The sequence below is a fragment of the Lepisma saccharinum genome, chromosome 2 (genome assembly GCF_977018435.1).
Source record: "Lepisma saccharinum chromosome 2, izLepSacc3.1, whole genome shotgun sequence".
In the NCBI taxonomy this organism is placed as follows: domain Eukaryota; kingdom Metazoa; phylum Arthropoda; class Insecta; order Zygentoma; family Lepismatidae; genus Lepisma; species Lepisma saccharinum.
In genome coordinates this window covers 122,541,626-122,562,276 of record NC_139230.1, presented here as the reverse complement: position 1 = coordinate 122,562,276, position 20,651 = coordinate 122,541,626, and the positions used below count along the sequence as shown (strand labels likewise).

General features: G+C 37.3%; 1 protein-coding gene across 1 annotated transcript in view; it reads right to left on the bottom strand.

Annotated features, from left to right (window-relative positions):
- Nucleotides 1-351: 351 nt before the first annotated feature.
- LOC145983620 (b(0,+)-type amino acid transporter 1-like) overlaps nucleotides 352-20,651 on the bottom strand; it is a 55,549-nt gene continuing 35,249 nt past the window's right edge. The window contains 3 exon segments of the mRNA XM_083116682.1: nucleotides 352-416; nucleotides 2,520-2,688; nucleotides 12,011-12,160. Of these exon segments, the coding sequence (XP_082972808.1) occupies nucleotides 352-416; nucleotides 2,520-2,688; nucleotides 12,011-12,160 (384 nt within the window).

Below are 20,651 nucleotides of genomic sequence, written 5' to 3'. Positions count from 1 at the left end.
TTTCAGGATCATATCCACGTTACACTTCCATCTTTTATGTTAGAGGAAATAACACATGACAACAGTAAATACATTTATCATGTAATTTTGTTACAAAGATGTAAAAATTATGGAAACTAGTTTATGCTCATCTGCTTTCTTGTATATTGCACAGAGAATTTCTTAAAAGAAGAAGGGCGCTAAACACATGTTCATTAATGTACATTAAAATATATTTTATAACAATACTAATATTTTTTTACATTCTAGTTACCTTATTGTAACTTCAAAGGCATTTTAACTTAATAATGGTGAACGTTGGTTTTGAGGAAGGTTTGTCAGTCTTATGTGATTGAAGAGATGTTCCTAGTTTCAGTCTGTACCATTCTCTGGAGGCACTACTTCCATCAGCACTTGCATGAAGTGTGTGAAATTGTCTGAAAGTGATGCAATGGAAAGTGTATGGTAAATAGCTTACATAAATATGTTGTTCTTAAACACTTTTGTTACAACTCTTTCCTCATTGACTCAAATTAACTTTTTCATTACTTCAGTAGTTTTTAAAATGCTGGTTGTTTAAAAAGAAATAATAAGCTATTTGATTCCACGTTCTGAGACATCATTTCAAAATTTGAGACTTAATTTGAAATTTAACCTGGATTTAGGGCATTACATAATATTTTTTAGTGCCTTTGACATTCTGCCTGATGTTGTGAAGTGAAGAATTAAGTCAATTTGGGTTTGGGTTCTTGGTCACATGTGTGCATCATGGGTGATGGAACTGTCAGCCTCTATATCGTATCAATCCATAAGATTATATTTTATTTAAAGCCTCTCTGATGCTTCATGTTGACCAGGGCATTCACTTGTTTATCTCAGTTGTCTCAACCTCTGTGGTATGTAAATAATGCACAGTGTTGTGCTTTGCAAACTTCCTGATGTATTCAGGATATAGGAAGTTCCATCAGCCTATGGAGTCAGCTGTTTGCAATAGAGGTAGTAAAAATCACAATTCGGCATGGAGGAAGGTCTCCATGGCCTGGGTGATATAGAGGAGAGGCAGACTGAGAAGGGACTCACTTTTGATTTGGATTGAGGAGAGAGAGGAGCTTAGAGAAAGGAGTTGAGGGAAAGTGAGGCGAGTCCTGGTCAACCTGCAACGAAGCCTACAGAAGACTTAGTTTATTATATTCTTCGAATGTATCTTCATTCTTCAGATAGACGGGTAATTATCCTAACCCAGCCATGATTCATGTTCAAAGGTTCATAAAACCCAATGAGTGACCATTGTCTTTTCTAATTGTTAAGCTGTTTAGTTTTAGTTGTGCCTTTCGCACTGCCAAGCGTTTAACTTGTCATGTTAATGACAAGTGCTCTCATCATTGAGGATGAAGGATGAATAAGTTACATCACCCATTGATTAATTGTGGAAGTGACTGGTTCTGATCCCCATCATTCTGTAGAATGATACGTGGTGGAGATGCAGGGGAGTATCTGGTACTCAGGCCAATCTTGGAGACCATCTCTCATATAATGATCTCCTGCAAAAGTTGAGTGACACTCTTCCTTGGGTATATACTGGGGTCCCGAGTCCAGTTCATGGACACACAATTGATGAACTAGTCTTGATTGAGTCAGAAGTTGAGGTAGCCATTTTTTTCTTTCTCTAAAGTGAATTTTATCTTGGGGTTAGAGGAAATATGAGGCAAACATGTAGAAGAATGCCGAATTAATCAGTTTGATAAGGTGGTGGAGCCAAGTGCAAGGCTAATTGCTGTCAAGGTGTACATACATGCCAGATAGCTCACAAAATCTGGCTTTGACAAAAGATGTGAGATGCTCCTTAACTTTTACCACACAAAACCGTGAATAAATTGGGCCTAGTGACTAAATTTTCTATTTTGCCTTTGAATGAAAAATTACATAAATTTCAAATCATATCATGATGGTTGATGATTCATTAAGTTATCATTCACCCTCATGTCATGATTAACACAGCTGCCAAAGGAATGCAACGTAACTAAAATACAGAACAAATATGATACTAAAGTTTTTCTTGACACTCAAATAATCTTCATGATACAATAATAATAACACTTATAGATGTGGAGTGAGTTAAATTTATTATTTTTCTGCAAGATCTAAGGTACATAAAGTGTATGGAATGCTTTCCCAATACTTGTGAATTTCAATAGCTAATTAGTTAGTGACCTGCTAGAGATAATAAACATGATTAATTGTTTAAGCTTCCAAGGGAGGTTTCAGACTGATGTGACTGACAACAACACTTGCCACCAACCTTCAGAATAAATGCAATCTTTTGTACTGGAGCAAAATGCTTAATGAGATATGTGCAGTTTCATGTTCCTGGTCACTTCAGTCTTAAAGTTCTCAGTGTCTTTTTCAGAAGTAACCTTACATATTACAAACACAAAATATTCGCACAACCTAGTTGATAATAATTATTATTAATGCTGATCTACTAATACTAATTTTTATTATTAAAATAGCATTAAATTTGCTAATTATAATTTTCTTACCCATCCATTTTGGCTTCTTCTCATAGTATATGAGAGGTATGTAGACTAAAATTCCAGCAACTATGAATGCAATCGCAAATAGATATTCTATTTTTGGATCTGTGACAATAGGAACAAGTGTCAGGAATACTGCCACCATCATGATAAAAATTGGAATTACTATAGGAACCTAGAATAAGGATAAAATTCAGACATATTCATACACACACACACACACACACACACACACACACACACCCACACCCACACACACACCCACACACACACACACACAAGGAAAAGTCACAGTTATGAGGCTGCTTACGTCAGATGTTTTGAAAGGCGTCAGTACATGGTAGTACAACACAACTTGTAGATAAGTTGCTCATGCCCATCTGAGTATAAAAACTGTGTTTTTTATTTGAAAAATGACTTCCTGCAAACAAATATGATAGACAATTGGGTAGATAAATGGACATTTCCACTCAATTTTTTTTACTGCAATCTTAAGAGCTACAGCCTGGAAAAATGGCTTCTGCAAGTTCTCGCGTAAGTTTAAGTCAAAAACGAGACTTCCAAAGTTACAAGGCTAGCGCTGCTCTGTAAACATGCCATGTTTATACGTCACTACTTAGAGAAAGCTCGTGTTTCCTCTGCTTCAAATCCAGTTTACTGGTTTAGCCACAGAGACCCAACGTGTGTAGCAGTTTTACAAATCTGTACAGATTTAAATAATGGAAGAAGAGCGTTACTGGAAGGGAAAGCTATGCTTTGTAATGATCATACTTCTATTAAATATCCCTACTGCTCACATGCAAGATAGATGTAAGGGTTCTGTTGCATGCATGTTCTCAGGTCATGAGAAAAATATTGCTCGTAAAATTTGTTACTGACCAAATTTTCAAAATATATTTTAAAATTATATTTATCAAAATTTACCATAACTTATGTAGTGTAAGATATGAATTTTAACATTCATCACTTTATTTATATATTCCATAAAGCAATTTCAGTGTGTGTTTAATTTTTGTTGCACAAATTATGATCAAATATTCTTGTGCAGATAAGAGAAACTACACTGAGAAGATTACATCAGATGCACAGTGCAAATCAATACTTAGTTTAAGTATAAATATTACAAGGAAATAATGTGTATAACATTATATCCCATACTGAAATGGTACAATACATTTTGAATTTTGTACTGTGAAAACAAGCTGCTACATCTCTTGACCCCAAACACATTAATTGATTGGTTCACAATCTTATCAATCCTATCGAGATGAGACATGGCAATCTTGGTTTTGGTTTTGTTGAAAGTTGTAAATGTCTGTCTCGTGACAGTTTCATCTCGATTTATAAACTTCCATCTCGGTTTCGGAGGGCAATTCTCATTCTCGTCTGAAGTCTCGAAAAATATAGAATTAACAACATATACAAAGAGTTATCATACAAAGGGTTTTCGCAGCAGTAGCGGCTGCTGCCTATTCACGCACTCGCACGTGCATACCAAAATAAATGTGTAATGTAATTGATTTTTATTATATTTATTCATTGAAAGCCATTTCTTCAAACAGCAAATGTTCCCAGGCTGCATTACCTTTCATTTACTTCCTTATGTCAGCTCTTCTATCTGGTAACTTGTGTCGAATGGGCATGCACACAGCAGCACATCGAAATGGCACCGTGTTCGATGGTGGGTAGAGGAAGCAGAAAGGCTCTTATAGCTTGGATCAAGGGCTTTCAGACTCGCTTCGCACAAAGAATTGTGACATAGTAGCTACAGACATGCGCTGCTCCCTCTTCGTCATGTACTGTTGAAATCTTTCCACGCCTTACCATGTGACGGAGTCGTGAACAACCCATGCATCATTGAGAATGAAGGGATTATTTTCTCAGCAAGGAAAATTTTGATCTCCCTTACCTCATGCTGTGCCTCATGCGGTTCTGAGCAAAGCATTGAAATCCGAATGAGGGGAGGGCATTAATGGAAGGGGAAAGGACGTGGTTTGTAGTGATGAGCATATTCAACCATGCAAGTCCAGATGAGATGAGTGGAATACGTTGATACCAGTGGTGGTTCATGAGGTTTGCAAGAGGTAGGGCACAATCAAATAATGGGCTAAATATGATAAAATATGCTTCCTGCAAACAGACAAAATCATAGCTAAAAGTTCATTTTGAATTATCTTTCATGTACCTTTGAAGACACTTGAACGACTTTCTAAATAGTCTTTCAAAACATAATCGAGGGTACCGGTGCAATTAATGAGTCCTCTGTTTTGTCATGACCACACAGAGCACTTTCAAATTCCTCACAAAATTTAATCGCAACGATAGTACATGACAAAATATATATTTTTTTGTATACAAGCTCATTATGTCTTAAAACTCTACAATGATCATCAAGTTGCACTTTGATATCTGTTTTCCTTAAGAATGTCATATCAATGTCAAAGTCGTCGCTGCCTTTGCAGGGGGTAAGGGGTCCTGCACCCCTCCCTCTGGCTGGAGGAAGGAGGGGATGGGTGTGCAGAGAAAGAGAGAGAGGATAGAGAGAGGTCACCTTGTAATCAAGGGGTCCCATGTTCGACACCCGGTGGATGACCATAGTGGTTCGGATCCCACTTTAAACTGTAGGTTCAGTCCCGATTAGCCTTACTGTGCATAATGTGGACTTAAAACAACAATTCAACTATTACCCAACTTTTAGTCCATATGTCTTCTCCTTTGAATAAAATGCAAGGAAAACAAAAAAGGGAATTAGCTGGAGGACAACCCCACATCCATACCCAATTTTCGTACATACTTTTATTAAAGTTTCTGTTGTGTTCTGTTTTTATCTTTGAACACTTGATTTAGGCAAAGCTCTGGTCTTGGCGTGCCTAATTCTATGTCCAACAATCGGTCTTGATTATTTAAAATTTTACTTTTTAAGTATCTCACCTGATTCATTTCTCTTTATTTTCACGCTCACGGTAACACTTCAGTAAAGAACTCACTAAATCACAACATCTTACACAAACTTTTCAAAGCACATCGAACCTAGACAACAGATGTCCCACGGTTCTACTTCCTTCTTCCAAAGTTCCCTCCCATCACTTTTGTTTGGTAAGATATGGTAAATGAACCCAGCCACCATCCAGTGGAAAACCGAAAAACAGTTCCCCAAGTGTTGGGTCTCAGCGATATTATGACCTTTCCCGCAGCTCAGAACTTAGCAATGATGTTAAAGCAGCAAGGCAGGAAGTACACAGACAGAATGTGACCCTTGCTATGTTGCCAAGTTTCATCCAACTCATTGTAGCCATCTTCGCTCCAATGAAAACTACGTGCAGCAAAGGGAATAAAATACAAGCGTTGCAAACAAGTGTAAATTGTTATTTTTAAATACATAATTGGTGGAGGGGCACATGACCGTGTGACCTAAGGGTTGTAGGAATTGGTGCATTTAGATGCTCTGACTTGTATTTGGAAGTTCAACAAAAAATTCAAATAATCAGAGTTTAATCTTGTGTTTTTGTCACAGAACAGTCAATCCAATTCTTTATTCAGTGCATACGAGAATCTGTAACTTGTACTGTTATGTCACTGATTTGAGATAATTTTTGTAAAGGTGCTGGCAAGAACTAGTTGAACTTCATTAGGGTTTCAAGGATCCTCATTACAATGACTAAAGTGAATAAGTACATTAAAAATGGTAATTAACTTAAGTGTATGATGAAATGTTTATATGGCATTAAACTTGGGTTTCTGATGGCACATATTTACAATGAAGAAATATAATATACATTATTAAAACACGGCAATTACACAAAATTCTGGCAATATTATTATCCTTTACAAATCATAGCAGTTTATCGGTATAGCGTTGCGAGTGATTTTGTCAGGTCGTCGAATGCTGAATTTTCTACAGGTCACAAAAGAGACCAAAAAACACATCTTCTCTCATGATCGATTAAAAAAAAAATACTAGGGTATTTTGATTTTGTAATAAACCTTATTTTTTAAAAAAATTCATGAAATATAACTCTGCTATAGTCTCATTATCAGGGAAAGGTGCGTCATAACTTGGACTGCAAATGCGATTAGCAGAACCGGGCAGGAATAATTAATTGAGTGGGAATATAAACACTTCTTCTGGATGCGAGGCCAAGGCGCGCACCCATAGACCCAAACCATGAGCCAGCCACCACTGTTTCACAGTGCATGGAGATTATAAAGAAACAAAACTTTTCTTAATGACTTTCTTGGTTTGATTCCTCATTTCAACACTACGAGCCCTCGAAAACTGGATATTATCCTACTTATACAGGGTGTCCGGCTTAGACCTTTAACATTACAAAACAGTATAACTTTAGTTACATTCAATTTCGAATGAAACTTATTGTTTGTATGGGATTGGCAACTGTGGCCATTTGTGAGAATCACCAGTACTTTGAGTTGACGTGACGCACATGTTTGTGTAACTCATAAATTACAAGATGGTGGAGTTGACGGTTCAGCAGAAAGTGTTCTGCATTCTTTCACTGGCAGAAACTAAATCTGTGAAGCTTGTTGAACGTGCTTTTCGGCGTGAATTCAATCTTCAACGTCACGACAATGTTCCTGCCTATTTGAGTATGCTAAGTGGGATAAACAACTAAGAGAAACTGGAAATGTTGTGTCAGTGGCCGTGAAGTACGCGAAGAGGAAAATGTAAGAGAAAATATTGAAGTGATTCACACTGCATTCACAAGAAGTCCAAGAAAATTAATAACACGTGTGAGTTTAGAGCTCAACAATCCATGACATTGTGCACAAAAGGTTACGTCTACAGGCGTACAAGATCCAGTTACATCAAGGAATTGATCCTGATGATAAGCCTAAAAGACAGACGTTTTCGGGCAAAATTTTAACCGAAATTGAGAACAAGAATCCTTTTCTGGACAAGGTGTGCTTTTCTAATGAAGCTGCATTCCATACGTGTGGCAAAGTTAACACACAAAATTGCCGTATTTGGAGAAGTGACAATCCTCATGAGTTTCGTGAAATTATGAGAGACTCGCCAAAAGTTAATGTGTGGTGTTGTTTAATGAAATAGAAGATAATAAACCCGTTCTTCTTTGCTGAAGAAACAGTGAGAGGAACGAATTATTTAGATATTCTTCAGCATTACGTTGTGCCTCAGATTCCTCCAGAAACCATTCTCCAACAAGACGGAGCCCCAGCACATTTTGCTATCATTGTACGAGAATTTCTCGATGAGCATTTTCCTAGAAGATGGATAGGAAGAGGTTGTAAACCACTTACTTGGCCTCTGCGCTCGCCGGATCTTTCCCCCCTAGACTTTTTCTTCTGAGGGTTCATCAAGGATCAAGTCTACAGTATGCACGTCGAGAACTTGTAAGATCCGCGTAACAGAATTCGTCAGGCGATGAACAACGTGACCCCTCAAATGCTAGTGAATACCTGGACGTAATTCGAATATTGGTTCGACATCTGCCGTGCCACAGGAGGGGGGTTATATCGAGGTTGTGTGAAGTGCTGGTGCTGGGACAAAAAAATGCATGAGTTTTTCTACCAAAATGTAAATTTTGGTAATAAAATTGGATTTCTCTGCAAAATTATGGTCTTTTGTAATGTTAAAGGTCTAAGCCGGACTCCCTGTATATGCAAACCAATCCACAGATTCAGAATTACGACGAATGAACTGGTGTAATAATTGTACACACAATTCATGATTTATCTGAGGAAGTTGCATGTTCCAGGTTTGACTCTCGACATTGGGGGATGTTTGTTCAAGACTTTGGGGACAGCTTGGGGATGTTTATATATTGTTAACGTTAGTGTTACTCACGAGATGAGACATTTCACATCTCATCCCATAAAAGGAAATGGGACAGACCAAAATTTTGTCTCTTATCGTGGGCAGATTGGTGGTGATGGCAAGGTGTGTGGGGGGGGGGGGAGATTCTCCTGCACCCCGACTTCGAATACTGCTTGTAGTCATTCGTCTTCATTGTCGTGATTAGCCAAAAGTGGGAAGAAAAGTGACGTTAGAGAAGATATATTCTAAATTAACCATGCGTTCTCATCGTTGTGGTTAAACCAAGCTTTTCGCGACATAAAATTAGGATAAATACATAAATTTGCAATATATATATATATATTAACTGAAGAAAACTGTCTTTTACTGCAGGAAATTAAAAACTCCATGTACCTTTTCATACCATATCACCTCTTATATTGCAGAAATTGGAGTATAAACCAGAAAGTTCTAAACGTATTGTTATTTTAAAATTTGCGAAGAAAATATTATGACGAAAATAATTGTATTCCCATAAAAGACATTCTTGTAACAGTAAGTTCTTGCCAGTCAGAGCCCATCTATGTATTGGCAATGAACAAAGCTGTCCACATGTTCAACCATTGACTGTTACCAGTTTTGCATTGTCAGCCTAATGGGAAAACCCTCTACCGAGTGGCTGAATTAAAGTAAATACTGTATACTGTTGGGGTATAATTCATCTCCAAGAAATGGAGCACCCATTTCTGCACTCGAAGTTATAAGATACTTGTTTTACACAGCAACTAATGACTTGTTGCTGTTGCTTTCATGGACCATTCCAAGTTTACGCATTTCTAAGTGATGACTTCAGGCCAATCAGAGGACATTTTCAAATCAGTGATGCAGGAGGTGAATTTCTACTGTGTTTGAAAGGATGTTTCTTGAGAACCAAAACAAATGTCACCAAGATAGATTGCACAACTCATTTTTGTGTAATTATCCATAATGCATTTAAAACGTTTTTCATGTCAAAGTGGAAATGTCCATTCTCTTCGAGATGTTCAAATTTGTGGTTATAGTCATTCCTAACCCACTTACTGACTTTCCTCATAGAAATTTGCAGAGTTATAAATGTTATGTAGTTTTCAATTTAGTTCTAAAAATAATCTCTTTTCCAAAGGAATCCAAAAGATTTAAAAATAAAACTGCCTTTAAAAGTTAATTTTTGGAAAATTAAAGACAATTATCTTCATTGTCACAAGAAATAATAACATCCCATTAATTATAATCACTTTATTCTTTTGTATGAACTGAAGAGTGAAATTGTAATACCATTCTGCAACAGTAGCAGTGAAATAGGGCTTATTACACCATGTAACAATTTTTTTTTTTTTGTTTAAGTGAATTTTTTTGTTTATGATAAATTAGGTCAAAACTAATATATATGTGGTATTGCTACCTTCATGTAATTATTTTTCTGGTAATGGTGGTCAATTATATGAAATGTATTGGTTAACATGAATTAAGCATAGGAAAATTCATGATAAGATAAAACTGTGCAACCTAGTATTCTAAAATCTGTTTTGTTAATGTTTTGCAGGGTCACAGTAAGTAAGGATGGCATCTTCCCGTCATTGTGAGCATGATACAGACAGTTTTTGCTATGTGTGTGGCATCTTCCTTAGCCTTAGTTCAAAGGCACTAAAGCATAGGATAAAGGAGGACAACAACTTCTGCTCAGCATTCAAATCTTATTTCGGTATGTCTGTGGGAGACCAAGACAAAAACCACATGTTGTGTGCGGGTGCTGTAGATCCACTCTCGAAGCCTGGTATAGAGGAGAAAATAGGAAAATGAAATTTGGCATACCTAGAATTTGGTGAGAACCTACGGATCACCTATCCAACTGCTATTTCTGTGTTGTAGACTTGTCCCATCACAAGAGGGGTAAGAAAACCTGTGTTTTTGAATATCCTAACCTGCCATCATCTCTTCGTCCCATTCCACACGGTGAGGAGCTTCCTGTTCCTCCTCGTCCCCCAGTATGGGATGAACGTGTAGATACCAGTATTAAATCGGATACCGCCATCTACCACAAAGAAGGCCTCTCAGGGGATGCAAATGATACACCTCACTTCCCCACACAAACTGAGTTAAATGACTTAATCAGGGGTCTAAGCCCCGTGACAAGTTAAGTTTGCAGCAATTTTTCACCCATGTAGACCCAAATGTGCGCGCAGAATATAGTTACGCTGAATACTGCCGATTTTCTCAATGTCTGTGATAAGAACGGTTCGGGGGTTGAGGCAAAACTCGCACGGGAGATGCTGAGCATCGTTCTTGCTCGGTTTAATACATAAAACCTGCTGTAAACTTAACCTGTCGCGGGGTATAAAACTAACAAAATCCAATGCAGAAATTTTAACATTGAGATTAAAGCAGTGGAACCTACTGGATCAAACCTGCAAGATATCCTGCAAGCTACCCAAGATAGCTTTCTCACAATACTTCACTCTCACAGAAACAATATGCTATTGCCACAGTGTGGATGACCTTTTCAAAGAAATAGGGTTTGAATATAACCCAAGGGAATGGCGGCTCTTCATTGACAGCTCCTGCAGGAGTCTTAAAGCTGTCCTCCTTCACAATGGAAATGAGTGGCCATCAATTCCAATCGCTCAGTCGACTCATCTAAAGGAAGATTACTCCAGTGTTCAACATCTTCTGCAAGTGGTAAGCTATGCTGAACATCAGTGGGAGGTAATCGGTGACTTTAAAATTATTGCATTTTTGATGGGCTTACAAGGGGGAAACACAAAGTATCCTTGTTTTCTCTGCCTTTTGGATAGCAGGCATACAGGTAGACATTTTGAGACTGTTGAGTGGCCATTAAGGATGGAGTTAGAGATTGGACAGAAAAACATGAAGTGGGAACCCCTTCTCAAGCAGGAAAATATCCTAATGCCTCCCCTGCATATTAAGGTTGGTCTCATCAAGCAATTTGTGAAAAAAATATTACATACAAATGTGGAAGCTTTCAAATACCTCCAGACTGTTTTCCCAAACTATCCGAGGCTAGGGTGGAATTTTTGTGGGCCCTCAAGTGAAGAAACTTCTTAACGCTGACGACTTCATCAGAAAGCTTCGACCTGTTGAAAGAAATGCCTGGAATAGCTTCAGAGACATAGTGAATGGTTTCCTGGGTAATCACAGGGTGGAAAATTACAGAGATGTTGTACAGGGTCTTCTGAATAACTGCAAAGCAATGGGATTCAGAATGTCTCTAAAGGTGCATGTACTCCACTCACATCTAGATGTCTTCAAATCCCATATGGGTGCATACTCAGAGGAACAGGGCGGAAGGTTCCATCAGGACTTACAATTGTTTGAAAGAAGGTACCAGGGACAGTATAATGAGCAGATGCTAGGCGATTACATCTGGGGACTGATCAGAGAAGCTGATGGGCAACTCAATAGGAAAAGTAGGAAAACAACACATTTTTAGAGACCATATTATCTTTACTTGGAATGTAAAGGTCTTCATGTACTGGAGCCCTTTTTTATATTTCTTCACTCCATTTTGACATGTGTTCAAACTTGTTTATCAGTGTAAACCAGCTCTCATTGTCCCAAATACATGCATTTACTAAAAAATCAGAAAATCGTTGTCATTTCATTAAAAACAATTTCCCACATGTAAAATTGTATTTTTCTAGTGTTTTGTAGTAAACACAGAACTTACTTTGTATGGTCTCTTGACATCTTTCTTTGTCCTTCTCATAATAATCAAGGATACCATGGCCATTCCATAGAAGATCCATATGAGGAAACTGGCAAAGTCAATTAGCATGCCTATGTTTCCTGATAATATCAGAATCAGTTTTAGGAATCCCTGAAAAGAAAAATTAGATTTTTATCACCACAAAAGCTCAAAAATCATTGCTAACCAATTTCTACAAAAAATAACAACATGCTATTATTTTCTGTTGGCCACACCATGTGCCTCATCATGCTTACATTTAACCTACAAATTTACTTTCATAAATGTGAAGCAATGACTCACTCATTTTTGTATATGAGCAAAGTGATACCACTTACCAATTTCTGCTGATACCAGTAACAATATACTTGAACATTATTGTAAAAGTTGTTAAAAATATTCAATAGATCTAAACCCCCCACCCCCCAACCAAAGCCAATGGTGCATTCCCTCCCAGAAGTATTTCATTACAGCAGCGTGTCTACTGCTATTGCTGAAAGTATTTTTTTTAGTTTTGCTGAGCACTCTACTTTATCTGCCCCCCACAACTGTGTCCTTTTCTTCATCTAACAGATTAAATATGTTGCACTTTGAAGCAGCATACTGTCTTTTCATTCCCTAAAACATGCATAGAACTGGTACTTGCTGCTAATAATAATAATATTAATAAAATTGTCTTTATGAGAGTGGGCGTGTTTCATCCTCGAGGGCAGCTCTTACAACAAACCCTTGTCTGGATGATTAATACAAAGTAAAGTAAAAGTAAAGTACAAATGGAATATATGAACATACCCTGATTACAATTATAATGGATGAACATTGAATAGGAAAATACAAATTGAATAAAAATAAGAAAGAAAAAAAGGATTATATGTATAAACTAATGGACATAGATATCTAATGTTCATTGCTTTCATCTTTAGTACATATACATGTGTAAAGTCAGCTGGAACAATGACTGAAACAACAATTGCAATAATAATAATACTAATAAATTGAAAAGACAAAACAAAAATTATGAAATTGAGAAGGTTAATATTTATAACAAGTTACATGAACAGAGTTGCCAATTATTACGATGGATACATACCTATATATTTATAACAGAAAAGTTGCTCGTGATTATGTGCTTAGCTGCCTTGCTAGTATATGATTTTTTAGTTTATTTATAAACTGCTTATGACACTGGATGGATGTTAGAGATGTTGGAAGGGAATTCTATTCTTTGGAGGCAGATACAGTGTATCCAACAATCAGACTACGGGAGGGGAGTACAAAATATGTTATAACTAGTGCTTTTTTTTGGCAGAACACAATTGTACTCCGTACTGGCACCTTATTATAGGTGAGGACTAATAAAATTTTATTTTAACAAGAGAAATACATGTGTGCATGTATAGGTGTTGTACTTGGATGCATCATCATTTATGAACATAACACAATTTTGAGTAAACACATTACCAAATAACACAGTAACATAACAAATCAACTTGACTAGGGCCGAAACCTATCTTCACAGAAAAAAGCAATAACTAACTTTTTTACAGTGAAACTTTATGTTTTCCAATCAGGTTTGTTACTTTCTTCACACTGCAATGATACTCAAATTTGAGCTTTTCAAGATGGAGCATATTTTTAGTGAATATTCCATTCTGAACTTCATTTTATGAAACAAATTGTTTTGTGAATGCAGTGTTGTGCCCATGTTGGGATGAATTATGCTACAGCTACAAACACATTTTTATCTCATTTATTTCATTTCCTTATAAGCTGCCATAGGTCATTAAATATCCAAAAATACTGTACAAACTCAAGGTTTAAGTCTGTTTCAATACAGTTTGTTTACAATTTTTTCATGCTTGTGTCTTCTCATTATTTTTCTGGATGTTTCAAGAATAAATACTTCCTCCATGTATTAAGCATGCAAAATTATAAGTCTGCCATTGTCTGGCTGATTTTGTCCAAATGGAATACCTTATCCATCCTCCAAAATATCTGGCTGCTATGAATATGGCAATTCCCATGGTCAAGACATTAGTGACCCCCAAATTGGTCCCCAATTGTTGCCGAACATGCACAATATTTCAAAACATTTATTGTCAATATATAATATAGCCTAACCCTAGAACGTGTATGAAAAGTTTCATTAAAGCTAATGTATCGTAAAATTTATGAGAGGGTTAAAAAAGCTATGACAACCAATAGGTTTTTAAGAAAATGAATTTTAATGAACATGACTTGTTAGAATACACCTTCACAAACATTTTGGTTACAAAAAAACTGTTTTATAGTTCATCACTGTTGTGCACATAGCATTTTCCCCAATGCTTCCCACAGATCGGCCTTGTTGTTGATGTCATCCTCCTCTTTGTTGATGGACAAATTCCACAGATTGTGTGTGGCTGGTTTTGCGGATTCATTCTTGGTGCTCATAAATAATTTGAACTTTAGTTTAATCAAAACATAACCCCCACTAAAAACTTCACAAACGATACACAATAATGAGAAAAATTAAAAGTTGCAAAAATGTTTGCAGCAGAAATCCAGGCAGAGAAGATAACGTGTTATAAAACGTACGAGTGCGTTCTGAAAACAACTATACAGGTGGCTGGTTGACAACTGAGTCTGCCATAAACCGACACAAAAGGCAACGTGGTGAGCGGAACTGAGCGGTCGAATCCATTGCCCACCCGCTAAGGGGCATTCGACGAAATATGGTCATCTTGGATCATAGGTTTTACGATACGTTAGCTTTCTAGGGTTAAGTGATCCCCTAAAATTCTTAAAAAGTCTCTTTTCTTAATCTCAAGAAATGCAGTTTAGACAGGGATTTGAAAGTGTCATCAGAACTTGGAATCTACCTCAGCACATGAGAAATTAATTTTTCACCCACAATCTTGAAATGCTTTGAACAAATGCAAATTAAAAACAAAATCATTCCCGAGGTGTGACTAGTTGTGATTGATTACAGCTAAAAACCTCTTAAGTTACTGCATATATTGTGCTCTCAAAATTTGTGACTTACCACCACCCTTCCTAAAACACACACTATGTTACAGAGTTATTATTACAAACTTAAAGGTGAAGTGATCCTGTAACATTGCTGAGACTTGTGTTTCATAATCTATGAAAATGTAACCTAGTAAAATATGAGCATATTTTAAAGCTCTTGCAAGACATGTTAAATCGGTCTGTCATCCACCATCTTTAAACGTGGTAACCAATTTTTCTCAAATACAATGTGAGACCAATCCTTAAAGTTATCTTTAAACTGTAAAAATTTCAATTCAAAAGCTTCTAACCAGACATAAATAAGATTTATCCTGCATCCCATTATGATGAGAAATTTTAAAAAAATAATTTAAAGAGTGTCCTGATTTAATTATGCCATTCAATAGAGTATACTCAATTCTCCCTTGGAATGCTTTAAACATGCAAACATTTATTCTATGAGGGTGGATGAAATGAAAACGAAACAGGGGCCACAGAATGAAACCAACAAGCTTTATTTCAAATGTAATATCCGAAGTTACACAAGCACTTGTACCAATGTTTCACCAAGTGGTGAATACCCAGCTCATAGAACCAGTTGCGAACATTGTCCATGACTTCATTGTCTGAGTGGAAGAGATGACCCTGCAATGCCTTTTTCAATTGACCAAAGATATGGAAGTCGCATGGCGATAAATCAGGGCTATATGGTGGATGTTCCAACACTGTCCACCCAAACGTCGCTAACATGTTCTTTGTAACAGTTGACGTATGTGGCCCAGGCTCACAGCCAGGCAATGGCCAGGGGGGGGGCACCCCCCCTTCAACTGCCATCAGCCTCTCTTGATATTAGGTAAAACTATTTTGTATAATTTGTTTGCAGTGAAGAGTGAAAATGTAGACAGCTCACAACTTTAAGCATAAATGAACAGAACATGAACAGTAGTATTCGCTCATCTTGTTTATGAGCTGAAGTATAAGCAGCTGCAAGTATTTAGAAGATTATCTAGACTTTGTAAGTTCTTTTATAGGGGAGCTTATTTATCTGTACATTCACTGCCCCTGTTGCAGCCTCCATTTATACAGAAATCTGTGACTGTCATCATGGAAATTTCCTTCGCATCTGCATCAAAGGTCAACAGCTCCCGAGTTTTGGGAAGGAAGGGGAGTTTCATTGCTTTGACCGAGGATGGGATGTACTGTGATTGAATATTGTGCATTTTTTGTGTGATATAAATATCTGTATCATCTAAAGCAGTATGGAGTGTGTAAGGGATGATTTCATTACCAGTCAATTAACACTGCAAGATATATTTTAAAATATGTAGAAAGATATAATAATTGTGTGATATTTATAAGTTTTATGTAATGTAATTATCCCTTTCCCCCCACACATAATTTACCTTCATTTGATACTTTTAAATTTTTGAAAAATGGAATTGGTTTACAAAGCCCCTCCTGATAACCCATGAGCCCCTTCCTGGCGATCAATTCTAGCTACGGGCCTGATGTGGCCGTGCATTGTCATGCAGCAAAACCACTCCAGAGGACAACAGGCAGGGCCATTTGGCCTTGATTGCTACACGCAAACAATGGAGGGTACCATTTGCCCATGGTCCAGGAACTAAAGGAGAAGGAATCCTTCATGATCGAAAAATAATATCAGCATCACTTTTCCACTACTCTGCAAACATTCCACCCCCGCAGGTAAAGCACCGAGTGACTGACTGCATGCTCGACTTCTTGGACGATACTGCTGCATGACTGCCTACGCATATCGCATATCATGTGCTCATGTGAATGTTATCAAATGGCGCCGAAAATCAACCGGTATTGGGAGAGTTACCTAATGGCCCTTTTTCATGCTAAGTTTTCATATGTACGCATTGTGAAACAGTGTCGGGAGAATGGGTTAACACTCGGGGTGACTACTGCGAAAGCTATTGTACCCTGTTACACACAACAGGCTCTCCTTGCGAAACATTCACCCATGAAAACCACCAGGAGAAGAGCTGCAAGCAAAGTGTCACCCGTGGTGCTAAGGGGGATCCGTCGATTGGTGTGCCAAGAAAATCCCCTGACTCAATGTGATATGGACCATAGATTTCACCTCGCACCATCAACTGTGAACAAAACAATTCACAAGCACCTCAGGTTGAAGTGTGTGTGGAAGGCCGGTGTACACCACCTTCTTCCGCGTCACATTGCTGAACCTAAGAAGAACTGCAGGGAACTGTATGAAAGTACATGGCGGGTTCCAAATGGAAGAAAGTTGTCACAATGGATGAATCATATGTCCATCTCACTGCTGGTGGTCACATTCGGGCGATCACATACCGTGACATTGACGGCAAGGGGCGCAGCAACTTTGCTCGTCAGTGCAGGGAAAGTTTCCCTTGTGGCTTTATGGTTGTGACGGGATTCAGATATGAGGGTAAGTTGATGATACTCAAGGTGGACAAAAACGTGAAGGTGAATGCCAGATACTTCCAAGACTCCATTCTGCAACCTATCTATCGGAGAGACATCCCACAATTGTATGGAATGGATGCGGACCAGGTGATGATCCATATGGACAAGGCTTCAAGTCATACCGCCAGAACATCACTACGTTTTTATCAGGAAATGGCAGAGGAATTAGGAATTCGTGTCATTCCGTTTGAAGACATTCCTGTGATAAGCACAGATGCCAGTCCAATGGATTTTTGCGTATTTGGACTGTTGAAACGATGTCTTCAACATCACCGGCCACGCACCCTGGATGGTCTATGGAAAGCTTGCAGGGAGGAGTGGGACAGAATTCCCATGCCTGTCCTGCGCCGAAGCTTGCTGCAATGGAAACTGCGATTCTGGGCGATAGTCCACAATGCTGGGGGTCCAATAGAACATGTATGGTGGTGGCGGCATGGTATCTCTTAAGGTGAGTACCCTTCAAAAATGGTCGGATATAAAGCGAACAACCTTCTGTATAACCCAATATATCCACTGTTCCATTTTCATTTGATGCACCCTAATACAGCCCCTGGCCATATTATTAGACGCACCACAATTTTTTTTAAATAAGAGTTTTGAAGGGGAAAATTATACAAAATTGATCATTGGTTATCTGAAAAGTTTCATGAACATTATTTGAACCCTGGCAAATACGAGTAATATGTACAAAGCACTATCTTGCACAACATTGATAACAACAATATTAATAGTAATAATAATACAAAGTAATGTAATTCGACACAGAGGACACTTTTAACAGTTCGCTTAGTTTTCCAATTAAAAATTTTGCAATAGGGTTCTTTGTGGCTGAACTTTGATTATTGTAATGAACAATATGAAAAGAGGAGGTACTGTTATTACAAACAATACCACCAACACCAAACATCTTTGTTATTGAACAAACATGCCGCAGTTCAATTCAAGCTGAGTTGAGAGGAGGACATCTTGCGAATAGTGAATCGTATTTGTGCTAAATTTTGCAGTGATTTTCTTTTTGTACACTGCCAGTATAGTTTTTTTAATTTAATTATTAACATTAGGGAGTCATGGGTAAAAAAAGTAACTTGACACCGAGAAAGATTGCTGAAATTAAGACACTAATAAATACTAAAATGTTCTCTAATCGAGAGATTTCTCGAAGATCTGACGTGTCTGAAGTATCTGTGAATCAAATAAAGAAGAAAATTGAATATGGTGGACAGTGTGAGCCACAAAGGAAGGACAGATGTGTGCGTAAAATAATTTTTGCTCCAAGATCCTTACGCTGTTTGAAGAACATTTGCCTCATGAATATATTTGCGAGTACAAAGGAACTTAAAGATAAACTTAAATAGAGTGGTGTTCGGGCATCTGAAAGAACAGTAAGGCGTAGGCTCTCTGATATGAACCTGAAGGCACTCAGACATGATAAGAAGCCAAAATTAAAATTCGTAAATGTTTTCATTGAGCAAAAACTCACAAAGAAAAAGATTTGAACTTTTGTAGATTTATTTGCTTTAGTGGCAAGTGCACGTTTGAAATCTTGGGGAATAAATCTCAGTTTGTGAGAAGACGTCCAGGTGAAAAATACAATCCTGATTGTGTTGGGCAGCCTGTCAAACATCCGATAAAATTTATGATTTGGTCAGTCGTTAGTGGCAAAGGTAAAGGACGTCTGTATTTGGTTTAAGGAACCATGATTGAAGAACAGTATAGGGAAGTGCTTAGAAAAAAGTTGCAACCTCAAGTAAGAGAATGGTTCCCAAATGGAGAACCGTTCGTATTCATGCAGGATGGAGCCTCATGCTATACTGCAAAATCAATAAAACAGTTTCTACAGAGTGAAAATGTCCCTCTTTTGCCCTGGCCAGGAAACTCTAGAGAAATGAACCCAATTGAAAATGTTTAGTACCTACTGAGAAAAGATGTGGCAAAGCAAACAATTACGACGAGAATTGGCCTAATTGAAAAAAAATAATTCGAGTGTGGAATCACCATCCTCATATGAAAGAGACAGTACAAGCATGCATTGATAGTATGCCAAGACGAATCCAAGCACTGATAAAGGCCAAAGGCAGCTCAACCAAATATTAAAATTGACTTCCAGTCATATGTATTGTATAGCTAATATTCAAGAAACACAGGAAGACATTATATTTGTAATTATTAATGTATCAAGTAATTGTTGTTTCTTGTTAAGGTTCACATGCAATCAATGTAATATTTCATGTAATAAAATAAAAAACAAAAAAATAGAGAATAACAAAAAATTTAGATGAGATAACAACATATCCTTAAAATTTTGCCTAAAACTTGGAGGTGCGTCTAATAATTTGGCCAGGGGCTGTATCAATTGATCATCACAGATGAATCAATGATGTTCCACTATTATTTTCCCCACATAAGTAAGTGACTGATAACCAAAGTGCTACCACATTTCAAAGTTAGAAGCTTTGTTCATCTATGCTGCATCAATAAATGCAAATACTTTATCTAAAAAACGCTGATACATTTTCTCTTCTGTTTCTTGGATATATAATTACACTGGTCGACATTTTTTCAAAAGTTGAACGATGTTTTGAAATGAATAGGTGACTCTGAAAGGATTTTTCATGCTGAATTCAAATTTGAAAACCGTTTTGCTCCATCACATCACAATTTTTCACAAATCGTGAAAACTGAATAGCATATAGGGGTCTATTATGGTATTATTGGGATCATTTGGGGTTTATATAATCATATTACAGACACATAGAATAAATAATTTTTGCAAATATATAGTAATCAGTGGGACATATATTGAGATTGTAAAATCTATATTATATACTATATTCATGTACATTTTCATTTACACATGTCTAGAAAGAGATATAACATAGTGAATTTCGAATTACTGAGACTCAGGATCAAACTTCATTCTTTTTGACTTTCTGCCTTCCCCGACACCCGAAGTAGGAACATCTCTTTTTAACATCCAACAAAAATCTGCCATCATGGAAACATTCCATCGTCCCTGGTATCTCCGTTCCATCTCTGCTATGTCGTTGTGAAATCTTTCCCCGTACTCCTTGCTGAAGTGTCCGAGATTACTCGGAAAGAAATCTAGATGTGAGTTAAGGAAATGCAATTTGAGGCTCATTTTACAACCAAGTTTACATAA